The 12,343-nt window shown below is 35.8% G+C and overlaps 3 protein-coding genes across 3 annotated transcripts; 1 reads left to right on the top strand and 2 right to left on the bottom strand.

The window, feature by feature from the left end:
- Positions 1 to 350: 350 nt before the first annotated feature.
- Positions 351 to 3,090, bottom strand: LOC107587495 (uncharacterized HIT-like protein Synpcc7942_1390). The gene is made up of 5 exons (XM_016275296.1): positions 2,925 to 3,090; positions 2,644 to 2,781; positions 2,383 to 2,487; positions 2,221 to 2,293; positions 351 to 1,505 (listed from the first exon to the last, which is right to left on the bottom strand). Exons 1-5 carry the CDS (start codon positions 3,036 to 3,038, stop codon positions 1,414 to 1,416), a joined length of 522 nt encoding a protein of 173 aa, XP_016130782.1. The 5' UTR covers positions 3,039 to 3,090; the 3' UTR covers positions 351 to 1,413.
- Positions 3,091 to 4,251: 1,161 nt separating this feature from the next.
- On the top strand, positions 4,252 to 7,029 carry mrps30 (mitochondrial ribosomal protein S30). The gene is made up of 5 exons (XM_016275294.1): positions 4,252 to 4,894; positions 5,045 to 5,190; positions 5,398 to 5,503; positions 6,338 to 6,514; positions 6,687 to 7,029. The coding sequence occupies exons 1-5, from the start codon at positions 4,339 to 4,341 to the stop codon at positions 6,950 to 6,952; spliced, it is 1,251 nt and encodes a 416-aa protein (XP_016130780.1). The 5' UTR covers positions 4,252 to 4,338; the 3' UTR covers positions 6,953 to 7,029.
- A 578-nt stretch (positions 7,030 to 7,607) lies between these two features.
- Positions 7,608 to 10,908, bottom strand: emb (embigin). The gene is made up of 8 exons (XM_016275372.1): positions 10,810 to 10,908; positions 10,406 to 10,465; positions 9,213 to 9,402; positions 8,978 to 9,060; positions 8,743 to 8,870; positions 8,061 to 8,349; positions 7,949 to 7,982; positions 7,608 to 7,832 (listed from the first exon to the last, which is right to left on the bottom strand). The coding sequence occupies exons 1-8, from the start codon at positions 10,865 to 10,867 to the stop codon at positions 7,769 to 7,771; spliced, it is 906 nt and encodes a 301-aa protein (XP_016130858.1). The 5' UTR covers positions 10,868 to 10,908; the 3' UTR covers positions 7,608 to 7,768.
- Between the last annotated feature and the right edge of the window lie 1,435 nt (positions 10,909 to 12,343).

Genomic DNA, 12,343 nt, shown 5'->3' with positions numbered 1-12,343 from the left:
GTGTGTGTGTGTATGTGTATGTTAGACCGGCTTAATGTGTTTATGTAGTATGTTAGACTAGTTTAAGTGTTTATGTAGTTAATAAAACCTTACTTGTATCACACTTGACGCGTTCATTGTTTACTCATAACCGGAGTCAATAATCATGCAGATTTACGTTACAAACTTATAGAATTGTACAGTAAGAAAGTTATTTCCTTTAACCAGGAAATTAACGTTCTTAGAATTGACAAGACGGTTGACCCTGAGTGGTCAGCTAAATATCTACAGTGGATCTAAAATATGAATAGTTAATTATAACTAGTTATGGTTAATTATTCATATTTCCCCATGAGCTGATCCGCTACATAAGCTCCAAGGTCACACAAAGTCGATAGTATGAAAGAGATTGTGATTCCACACAATTTTCGAGCAGATAAGATCAAGCAAAACTCATTATTGACAAGACAACTGTGGACATTTACTATTTTGCCACCTTCACCTAATAAAAATCCATAACATATGCTAGATAAAATGACCATTATATTTTTTTACTACACTCCAGAAATCCCAGTATGTTTTGTTAAATTTAGATTCAGTCAATATGTATTAAAACTGAATTATAAAAGGCTCAAAGTTGTTTGTTTAAACTATTAAGATTATTATTGTTCTGTATCACATTTCTTCTTCTAGTCAGCACAGACATGATGTGTTGCCTGTACAGATGCATCTGATGTTTCAGCAAATAGGACAAAAGTTCACTTAATACAAACACTCATGAGCGACCCATAGAAATCAGCCCACTGGACATCAAGGTCGCTCGATCACACCACCTTCGTCAGTTAATCGATCTACAGGATGACCTTAGCTGAGGCCAAACCAGGTCTAATACAAGATTTCAGATCGTATGTTTTTATTTCAGCACGTCCTGAAATGTGTCTTCATGGTATAAACACAGGGGCCCTTATTCATGGAACATGGGCAGAAGGAACTGCTGTGTATTTTAAATCATTCATAACATGAATTATATGTAAACTGTCCCATTGACTTGAATGCAACAATTTATGCAAGAATATGCTTTGCAAGAAATTGGTTCTGCTTGCATTTCATGACGAAAAACCATTGTGCGTTTACTTCCTATTTATATATTTCCTATCTTTTTTTTGCATATGCCAAACATTTAATACCCATTGTGCAAAAAGCCAATATCAACCTGTGAACCTTGCAAAATTCACCAGAACATTTTTATTACCCAGTGAATGACTGGAAGACTGAAAACCAGCAAAATTCATTTTAATGTAGAAAATAGTTCCCACTCTCTCATTATTTGACAAACTTTTTTTGGTAATTCCCAACAAATTTTCATTTTGTATCAGTTATGCTTGTCTCCTCCAAATATGCAGACCATTACTTTTATTCTGACAGAAGGTCCATCTATCCTGGAGGCCATTTCATTTGCCGTCCTCCGAGAACATAAATGTGAAGGTGATACATGGACTGTGCCCCATTTTTTCCATCATTAATGACTGTAAATAACAATGACAGATAATTAAACAAATAATGCATTCTTTAAAGGTAATGACATGTTAATATTATAGTGTACTATACTAAATAAACTGCAGATATTAAACCTATAAAGCCTACTGTATTATATTTGATACACAAATTTCTACAGCCTTTAAATGATCAACATTATCTAAACTTGTTGTACTCCATCTACTACATGTCTTCTATCATCTGACTGATAGCTTATACTTTTTTAGCAAGTAAAGGCCTTTTAGTATAATTGTAAATATGTCGACCTTTATGTCGTTGTAGAGTACGTGTGTCTTTTTATAAATTAAACGTAAGAATAACTTGTTAGTAATATCTCAAAAATAAACACTAACTGGACTGAAATGAGATTTACTTGATTATCTATACATCATTGATATACATCAATATTTATATGTATTTTACGTCAGTAGTCTGCTAGACTGTTACAAAAACCTTAATTTACATTACAAGCTAACAGAATGCCATCTTACTTTTTGGTCACATAAATATCAGCAACTGCACCAAATTGCATATTTTTGCTTAGTGAGGTGTTTTTTCCACCTTGATTATGAGCTCCATATTCTTCTACATCATACTATTTGAGCCACTATTTTTTCTGACTCTTATTTTACATGCTAAGCTTTACAGGTTTAAGATGATAGATGATTAAATGAACCCTTTTCAAACAAAGCATATTTTGCTCACCAACTCTGTATCCTTCATCCAGTCCTTCTTTCTTTGCTACATTTTTGGCCACTAACAAAAGATGACCCAGGAGCTGGAGGAAAATGCCAAGATCTTAGAGGTGTGTCATCCTCTGTAATTGTTAAAACTAGAAACTAATCAAATGTATGTGGACAGACAAACCGATACATCACCATCGTGTGCTTCACTGATCCTGGGAATGGGAATCCTTGGAATAACCAGGAAATGCACAGGAGCCTGGGAATTTACATCTCTGAAAGCTAGACACTGCAACAACATATATATTATATGTAAACTGATATGCACACTATTCATACTATTGAACTTTACAAAAAAAATCTGAATTAAGATAAATAAATCACAATATGTTACTTAACAGTATATTTAAGCAAAGGTCATAAAGGCTTGTGATCTGGAACTTACCTTGTCATCCTCATAAATGATAACTGCAGGGATAGTTTTGTCAATTATTTTAGAAAATATAGTGGGTTCAGGTTTTCCGTATTTCCTGCTGGCTTCCTGTGCCAAGCGAACCTCGCCGCGCGTGGAAGAGCAAACGGTCTGATACAAACAGGCAAACAAACAAAACCTCAGAAACAGTATCTCTGAATGTCTAAAACATGTACACAGCTGATCAAGTCTTCTGCGCACTTCAAATTCACAGACCGCACTAAAACTCTAACAGCGTGTTCATAAGATAGAACCTTCACAGGTAAGACACGCCGTAAACGATGTCCAAGAGGCAAAACCTGCCGGGTTAGTAAAATACTGCGAGCTGTCATTGCACTGTTTAAGGACAAACAGCGTTCATATTCCATGGAAATCCACCTCTCACGTGCTGCTGCTGAGGATTTGTTTACATCGGGTTCTCAAAAGTTATGCGGTTTTCAAAATAAATGTTTCCTTTGAATTACAGAGTAAGTAAAAAAAACAAAAACTTCATTATGCATATTTTAGTTTCACAATTTTTTATTTAATAATTTTTTTATTATTTTGAGGTGAGATGTGTCTCTTAATATCTTCGTGAGATTCACAATTTGTGTATTGAATTAGCATATCATACTTTCGTTCAAATGCATATATTGAACATCTGTGTGCACTGAATTTATTTAATACACGAGTTTCACAATTTGAGTTGAATTACTGAAATGAACTTTTCCACGACATTCTAATTTATTGAGATGCACCTGTATACAATTATGCATACAAAAAAGGGACAAGAAACATACCTAAATAAATACATCAAGCAATCAATCATATAAAAATCAGAATAAGGGTATAAATAATGTTACATAATAAATATTTTTTATTTTATTTATTTATTTTTTGTTTAGTACATTTTTTTTCATGCGTTTATGAATGTGAAATTTGGTCAATTTTGATTAATTTAATAAAATAATTTTCAGTCTTTTTAGAATATTCAATATATTTAGAAAATTTGAGTTTATTTTCCCATAAAAGTTAGAGAGGTCTTGAACAGTGAATATTTGCATTGCTACATTTCTGTATATCACAGTATAACTCAATAAGTACAATGCCAAAAGCAAGACAGTTTCATAGCTATTACAAAAATAGAAGTTTATGTTACTCTATTTTAGTTTATCTTTATTATTTTTATTTCTGTCAAGAATGGTTTACTGAATATAGATTTGTGTATAAGAGATTCACTTTTTATTATTATTATTATTATTACCCAAAATACTTTTTATAACAAGTACATAACTATACAATATCAAGAACACTAAATATCTCAAGAATAATACAAGGAATAAAGTAAAATAAATAAATATAAAAAAATAACATAACATGAGCCAGAGGGGGGAACTTATACAAGAGAGATTCACATGTTTACCATCAGACGATTATTTGTTTTTATTTTTATGTGTTTTATTTTTTTGTCCTCTTATTATGAAAGGGTAAACTCTGGTTCACACTCCAATACAGTAGGTGGCGATAATGCACCTTAACATTGATGCTATTCGCCATAAAACCGAAGAAGAAGAAGACCATCAGACGATTGCACTTATTCTCCTCTCATCCGCTCCAGCAGACGGCAGCAGACAAACACAGTGGCACTGAATGACAGAAGAAGAACTCTGAAGATCATGCGGGAGAAACATGGCGTCCTGCAGCAGGTTGCCCTTGCATACTTTCCTCTTCAGTGCGTCGGTACGCCTCGCCTGTAACAGAAATGTCCAGGTTGAGGCTTCCACAGCAAAGAGTTTATATCCACCCATTCTGCCCTCCCGCACCGCGAAGAGTAAGGCGGCGAAGCGGCGCGTGGTCACGGAGGTCTTCGAGCAGCTGCGCTCCTGCACGGCGCAGGAGAAGATCCGAGCGCTCACTCGCGTTCAGCGCAAGAAGTACGTGATTTACCCACGCACATTTGCTCTCAACGCGGACAAGTGGTATCAGCACTATACCAAAACGGCATTTCTCAACGGACTGCCCGAGAAGTACGAGTCTGCGCCGGTGGTGGGTGAGTCTGTGCTGTCTGAGGTGCGCTCTGTAGTCTGCAACTCCATCCTACAAGAACACTGGCACGCGAAGAAAGGGAGGACTTTCATCCAGAAAGAGCAAGAGCAACTTGTCACTCCGTTTCTAAGGAACGCGGTGTGTGGTCTGAAAAACCTTCTGGCCAAAGAAAACCCCGTGCTGAGTCTGTCAAGTTTAGGTGGGTTTGACCTCCATGTTTACACTTGACCGCAACGCAGGGTTCTCATTCAGTAATGTGGCTTGTCTTTATATTGTTTAACGTGTATATAATGTGTTTTCTGGTTTTTAATGTTTTTAATGTATGTGCTGTTTTGTCTATTATTGGCAGATTTTGACCCTCAAGTCAACTATTACTGGTTACGGGGAGAAAGGACTATTCCAGAGGGCCACAGGAGAGGACGGATGGAGCCCATGAGATTCCAGATTGATGACAAACCTCACAGCCAGATCAGGATCCCACAGCAACTTCCTGAGGTAGGGGCCCGTACCTCACGTTATGTTTATGATGAATACAATTTGTGTAAATAATGTTACTCATGACTGCAGACAGTTTAAAGATGCAACTGTTTTACAATGTAAAAGTCTGTGGTGATGTTAACTGGGAATGTTGGCATGCAGAGCTTAGGAGAAATAGCATTAATGTGGGATATATGTGCTTAATAGTGATGTAATATCTTGCAGTTTGTTCCTCTTGAGGCAGACATCTCTGCTGAAGTTCCCGTTATCACTTTGGCTCCCGACCTGCTCCCCTTGTTCAGGAGACAGTATGACAACAACATCTTCATAGGTTGGTGTGTTCCAGTTTACATTATATTATTTTATTAATATTTTGAATTAACTTTTACATTTATATGGTCACTATTCATTTTAGTTTTAGCATTTGTATTTTTTATCTCAGTTTTAGTACTTGTACATATTTTAGCTTATTTTATCTTAGTTCCAGAGACAACAGTTATACTTTTGATTTTCGTTTGGTTTAATCTAATGTTCATCTTATTTTATTTCAGCTCTATTTTGATTTACCAGAAATGGTTTTTAATAGTTTTAGTTAAAACTCCCAGATTTTTGTCTTCAAATGTCCCACGAAGCAACAGATATTTGCAATTCTAAATGCTGATTGGATGAGCCACAAAAGTTGCTGCACGTTCTGTATTACTGGAGAAAGTTGCTTTCTAACTGTAAAGGACTTAAATTTAGGCTAATGAATTATTACATAGAAAAAGAAGTGTTTACTATTAGATATTAAATGTCATTTGATTATTAATAAAGTAAACTATTTATTGAGCATTGGTGTCTTATCGCTTTGATGTTGCCAGTTGTACAAAAGCATCTGATAAGAACACTTGTGTTAAATCACTGTAGTGCAGTGTTTCTCAACCAGGGGCCACTAGGGGGCCCTAGCAAACTTTTATGGGGTCCCCAATAAATCTTTCAATTCAGTTTTATTAAATAGTAAAATGTATTAAAATGCTAATAAAAACAAAGTTTATTGACTTATATTACATCAGAGGTAAATAGCAACTTGCTATCCATATTATATAGTATATATAGTATTATATAGTTTAAAGTTTAAATCCGTGACAGTATTCTGAAAGTCTGTGCATGTTGTTTTACCCCACAGGTGCCAAACTGGAAGACCCATGCTGCTATGGTCACACACAGTTTCACGTGGTCCCTGACAGGTTCCGCAGGGACAAAATGAGCAAGAGGGGCCTCTCTGATCAGGTGGAGGTGTCACTGAGGGCCAACAGTATTGCCAGCCTGTTTGCATGGACAGGGGCGCAGGCTATGTATCAAGGTTGGTGTTTCTGTAATCTTTGGAATTGTCCTGAGCTCAGGTTAAGATCACTTTTCAATTGAATTGATCCATATATATATATATATATATTTTTTTTTACAATTGTAGGGCATTGACATGAATCAGCTCATGCATGCTTCCTTAATAACTAAATATGTTTTGATCTGCTCAGGCTTTTGGAGTGAGGAGGATGTGAGCAGGCCGTTTGTGTCTCAGGCTGTCATCACAGATGGGCAGTTCTTCTCATTTTTCTGCTATCAGCTCAATACTCTGGCTTTGAGTCCAAGGACTGACGGCAACAATAGCAGGAAGAACTTATGCTGGGGCACAGAAAGCATGCAGTTGTATGAGAGAATCACAGACGGAGACATAGTGGGCTTGAACGATGCTGTTCTTAAACTGTTGCTGCAGTTTTTATTGAACAAACCACAGTGTTGAAAATTCTGAAAATGATATGATTGTTATATGTATCAATAAACATAATACATGGAGCTGCATGTTATTTTTGTCTTCATTTAAGTTTAAGAATTTGTTTAAAGAAGTTTTGGATTTAAGTGCCCAAAGGAATAGTTCACCCAAAAATGAAAATTCTGTCATTTACTCACCATCTTAGTCCAAACCCATAAGAATTTTCTTCATGTTTGGAATACAAAAATATATCATGAAGTAATCTGTATGAATCGAGCAATTTGAAATGTCAAGTTTTCATCATATGAACTGATTTAATCCTTCAATAAAGCCTTCAGAAAAGTATTTTCTTTAGTTGACCTGGCTTTATTATTAAATTGACTTCCAAAAGGTCATATGAACACTTAAACCTTGGCAATAACACTATATTGAAGATTATGAAAACATGCCTTATGTTTATTTAATATAATGTAATATATAGTAAATGAAGTCCTTAGCAATGCATATTAGTTTTGATATATTTACAGTAGGAAATTACAAAATATCTTCATGGAACATGATCTTTACTTAATATCCTAATGGTTTTTGGCATAAAAGAAAAATTGATAATTTTGACCCATACAATGTATTTTGGGATATTGCTACAAATATACCCCAGCGACTTAAGACTGGTTTTGTGCTCCAGGGTCACATATATGTTTACATATATTGCTGTGACTGAATTAATTTAGGCAAAAAATCTTGCTTGTTACTTTATGTGATTCAAGCCACAAGATTATAAAGCAGAATAAAAAGGTTTTACATAATCAAACACTTTTTTTCTTTTCAACTGTTGAAATGAAAACCTCAGTGCTCCAGTTTTCTTTGTCTTGCTGTGTTGTTCTCCACTCCATTGCTCTCATCACGAGTGCTAGAACAAAAATAAGCACCATCACTGCCAATGTCTGAAAAACCTCCAAGCAAATTTTTACCAAATATATTCAGTGAAGCTTTCAAAATCATATAAACTGATCTGCACACACTTACAGATTGCTGGTTTGTTCAGAGCAGAGATCATTCTCTGCAAATGGATAAATCCTTTGTTAATTTTAATTGGTGACGGCTCTATTTAAAGATTATTCATTAAAGTTTTCTGTACCTCCTGCAGACAAATTATCATTTTGCGGCTTCTTGCATTTTTCCCAAAGCAAAATCAGTGTGACAAGGACAATGACTTCAACCACTATAGCAATGAAGGGTTTGAGAGGCTCAGTATATGACAAGACCTTCAGCTCTACGTAAGACTCGCTGGGTTTGATATCAAACTCAGCGCTGCATATGTACTTTCCAGAATCTTCTTCAGTCAGATTCAGTACAGTCAGTTTTGTTTCATTTCTATTAATAAAGATCTTGTAGTTCAGAGGGTTTGCAGTAACATTGATGAGCCCCTGTGAAGAGAAAAACACTGATATGAACTGTGTTGTCATTGTTAACTAAATATTAAGTACAACTATTACAAATCATTTTGGTTAAACTATATTTAAAGGTGTCCTTGTTACAGTGTATTTATACATTTTAGTACTGAGTAATATTAACTAACTACATGTACTTACTATAGGGTTAGGGTTTGTCTTAGGGTTTCTTGCATGTAATTATGCATAATTTATTGTTATTATAATAGTAAGAAGAACATGTATCATGTGTAACAAGGACACCTTAAAATAAAGTGTTACCATCATTTTCAGTAAATGAAATAAAATTATAAATTATATTAGATGGGGGAAAAAAAGGTTTAGGTTCAAGTAGTATAATCAGTCTCATATTCTCCATTTCTTTTTCACCTTTTCAGTATTGTTTGCCTTGTACCAGTTCCAGGTGTTTGGTGTGTGTTTGAGTTTACACTCCAGTACAACTGAATCTCCAGTGTAGCTCACTACCGGCTTGTCTCTTTTGTCTTTTATTACAGGAACTTGGGGGGGGGGAGCAAAATACATCAGGTTAACATAATCTAAATTATAAATATGATTGTATGAACCATTTAAAACAACACAGTATGTGCATAAAATGACAACATACCATCTAAAACAAATGTTACTTGTGCCTGATTTTCTCTGAAGATGCAGGAATAATTTCCCAGGTCTCTGGCCTGTATACTGAAACTATGAAGCAGGTTAAACAGCTTGAGTCAGTGTTAAGTCATTGTTTAGTAATACTGAATTGCTTATTTACTTCTTTAACACGTCTTATTTGCGTTATTTAGCATTTATTAGAAACGACACATGATTATTTTCTGAAATAGACATCCACTTACGTCTTTTTAAGGATATACTGTTCATTGTTTCTATTTACAGTTTCTTCAGAGTTTTCAATTTCTTGTCCATCTTTAGTCCAATAGCCAGTAATGTACGGAGGGTTATTTGGTATATCAGTTAGGTTACATAAAAGCTCTATATCCTGGGGTGTCAGGATTGCAAGCTCTTCAATAATGACTTGATTTTGACCTGTATGCCAAGAAACTGTAGCCCAATCAGCAAACCAAACCTCTGCCATTCTGAGCAATTCAATGTATTGTCTCTAGTAAAATAAGCTATTTTTGATTATCTTATTATTCACATTTTAAAAGAATGCACCCAAAAATGAAAATTTGCTGAACATTTACTCACCCTCAGGCCATCCAAGGTTTACATGAGTTTATTTCTTTATCGAAATAGATTTGGAGAAACGTAGCATTACCTCACTGGCTCATCAGTGGATCCTCTGCAGTGAATGGGTGCCGTCAGAATGAGAGTCTAAACCGCTGATGAAAACATCACAATAATCCACACGACTCCAGTCCATCAATTAATGTCTTGTGAAGCGGAAAGCTGCATGTTTGTAAGAAACAAATCCATTATCAAGGCGTCGCTTCTGGCAAAAATATTACTACTCTATCCATAATATTGCTTCTTCCAGTGGAAAAGTTCATCTCCTGTTGTCTTACATCAAAATCCACTGTCATATCTGTTTAAGACTGTTTTTGCTTGAAAACCTTTTTCAATGGAGAAAGCAAAATGTATAGAGGACTCATATTTTAGCTGGTAGCAACAGTTTAAGTTCAAAACATCTTGATGATGGATTTGTTTATTATAAACATGCAACTTTTCACTTCACAAGATGTTAATTGATGGACTGGAGTCGTGTGAATTATTTGTGGATTATTGTTATGTTTTTAACAGCTGTTTGGACTCTCATTCTGACGGCACCCATTCACTGCAGAGGATGAGCCAGTGAGGTAATGCTACGTTTCTCCAAATCTGTTCCGATGTAGAAACAAACTCATCTGCATCTTGGATGGCCTGAGGGTGAATACATTTTTAGCAAATTAAAATTTTTGGTTAACTATTCCTGCAATCATCTTATCATTTGTACGCTTACAAATATCTGTTGATCTATTGATGTAATCTAGTGATGTCAAATGCATACTTGTTCTGGCTAATAATATACTGTATGACAGGGTAATCATACCTTTGGATACAACTTTTCGTGTTGTAATTACAGGATCAGACTGTGGGGAAGGGGTTGTTTCTAAAAAAAACAAAAAAGAAAAGAAAAGAAAAAAGACATGCCATATGGTGTTGCACTGAATAAGCAACACTACCAACTCACCATTCTGCTAGAGAGACGGGCCTAGTCAAGGTTAAATGAAAGTTGCATTACTTAGAAGCCTCAACCCAGCTTAATAAAACACCAAGGAATGATTTTAAAATGATTTACAATAATTTAACAATCACATTAACATCCCCTAGAAATACTGGAAAAACCAACAGATCAGGGGACTAACTGATAACAAGGTCATAATGTCAAAGCTTGTAAAAAACAACAAGGCCCTATAAATGTTACACTACACTAAGAAGCAGACATGCACATACCAGTGTTCATCCCATCACAGTAGAGAAGAAGTAAGATGAGATGTCTGACGCTAGCCATGGAGAAGAGCGCTCTTTGGCTGCAGCTGTGCTGTGTGTGGCTGGGGCGAGGCATCTCTTCTGGTGCGTCTTTTTCAGAAGCAGGTCCCCAGAGACACCAACCCCCCTCCCTTCACTACTGCAGCCATGGTGACTTGGCAGGACTGGTGTATGCTTGCAACTTCCTGTTTTAAATTAATCATGAGTGTCAGGAGGCGGCCACAGCCCTGCCTGATCAAATGATTGGAAATCCTGTAACATCACCCTCTATTCAGATGGAGCAGGTACTGTAACCAGTGCTGGCACAACTTGGTGTTTGACAACTTCAGATTCACACCTCATCTGTGTGGTACACTCTGTATTCACAAATGTGGATGTAGTTATAAGTGTAGCCTTTTATTTATTTTATGTGCTTTTCATGTGCTGAGAAAAGCAGTGTGCAATGGAGGATCGTATTACTTACAGTCCTTTAATATTAATTGCAAACTGACAGTTTGCTGAGTTCCTGTACTTTCTGTTCAACACTGTTATACTGTGACTTTTACCTCTTTTAACATTTCTTGACATTATATCATATATCATGAAAAAAAGAATATATATTTATTTATTTTGTGTAAGCACATGGTTTAAACAGAGGTAAATGTCTCTTGTAGTCAGTATTTCATTGTATACACCTGATAGACTAAAACTCAGTAGTTCAACTGTTTTATGGGACAAAAATACAGTCCAGTCCGGAAGTATTCGGACACTGAATACCGTGTCTGACTTTGTGCTTTTGTCTTTATACACCACTACAATGGATCTGAAATAAAACAATCAAGATGTGATTGCAGCTAAATATCTACAGTGGATCTAAAATATGAATAGTTAATTATAACTAGTTATGGTTAATTATTCATATTTCCCCATGAGCTGATTCGCGACAAAGTGCAGACTTTAAGCTTTAATCCAAGGGGTTGAACAAAAATAGAAAATGCTTAGATATATACAACCATTTTTATACACAGCCCCCCATTTTCAGGGGCTCAAATGTAATTGGACAAATAAATGTAATCATAAATAAAATGGTTCTGCCTTTAGTTTTATCTTCAGCAAGTGAAATGCATGCTCAATCGGGTTGAGATCAGGAGATGGACTTGGCCATTGCAGAATATTCCACTTTTTTACCTTCAAAAACTCCTGGGTTGCTTTTGCTGTATGTTTTGGGTCAGTTGTACTATGAAGCGCCACCCAATCAGCTTTGCTGCATTTGACTGAATCTGGGCAGACAGTATGTTCCTCTACACTTCAGAATTCTTGTATTTGCTCTGGTGAAGTCTTCTCTTGATTGTAGACTTTGACAGTGACACATCTTCCTCCTGGAGAGTGTTCTTCTCTTGGCTGGATGTTGTGAAAGGGTTTTTCTTTACCGTGGAGAGGATTCTCAGATCATCCACCACTGTTGTCCTCCGTGGACGTCCAGGTCTTTTTATGTTGCTGAGCTCACCAGTGCGTTCTT

Source organism: Sinocyclocheilus grahami, unplaced genomic scaffold (genome assembly GCF_001515645.1).
Source record: "Sinocyclocheilus grahami isolate Dianchi unplaced genomic scaffold, SAMN03320097.WGS_v1.1 scaffold93.1, whole genome shotgun sequence".
NCBI classification, from domain to species: domain Eukaryota; kingdom Metazoa; phylum Chordata; class Actinopteri; order Cypriniformes; family Cyprinidae; genus Sinocyclocheilus; species Sinocyclocheilus grahami.
The sequence above is the reverse complement of the archived record's forward strand: the minus strand, read 5'-3'. Positions and strand labels throughout refer to the sequence as shown.

What these genes read in the sequence shown, in the direction of transcription:
- LOC107587495 (XM_016275296.1), bottom strand. Translation starts at nt 3,038, where the DNA reads ATGGAATATGAACGCTGTTTGTCCTTAAACAGTGCAATGACAGCTCGC. An exon ending in TCATTTATGAGGATGACAAG is followed by an intron (nt 2,488 to 2,643) that starts GTAAGTTCCAGA and finishes ATGTTGTTGCAG; the next exon opens with TGTCTAGCTTTCAGAGATGT. An exon ending in GGATGAAGGATACAGAGTTG is followed by an intron (nt 1,506 to 2,220) that starts GTGAGCAAAATA and finishes TGTTATTTACAG; the next exon opens with TCATTAATGATGGAAAAAAT.
- mrps30 (XM_016275294.1), top strand. Translation starts at nt 4,339, where the DNA reads ATGGCGTCCTGCAGCAGGTTGCCCTTGCATACTTTCCTCTTCAGTGCG. An exon ending in TGACAACAACATCTTCATAG is followed by an intron (nt 5,504 to 6,337) that starts GTTGGTGTGTTC and finishes TTTACCCCACAG; the next exon opens with GTGCCAAACTGGAAGACCCA. An exon ending in GGCGCAGGCTATGTATCAAG is followed by an intron (nt 6,515 to 6,686) that starts GTTGGTGTTTCT and finishes TGATCTGCTCAG; the next exon opens with GCTTTTGGAGTGAGGAGGAT.
- emb (XM_016275372.1), bottom strand. Translation starts at nt 10,867, where the DNA reads ATGGCTAGCGTCAGACATCTCATCTTACTTCTTCTCTACTGTGATGGG. An exon ending in ACGAAAAGTTGTATCCAAAG is followed by an intron (nt 9,403 to 10,405) that starts GTATGATTACCC and finishes CTTGGCATACAG; the next exon opens with GTCAAAATCAAGTCATTATT. An exon ending in AGTAACATTTGTTTTAGATG is followed by an intron (nt 8,871 to 8,977) that starts GTATGTTGTCAT and finishes CCCCCCCCCAAG; the next exon opens with TTCCTGTAATAAAAGACAAA.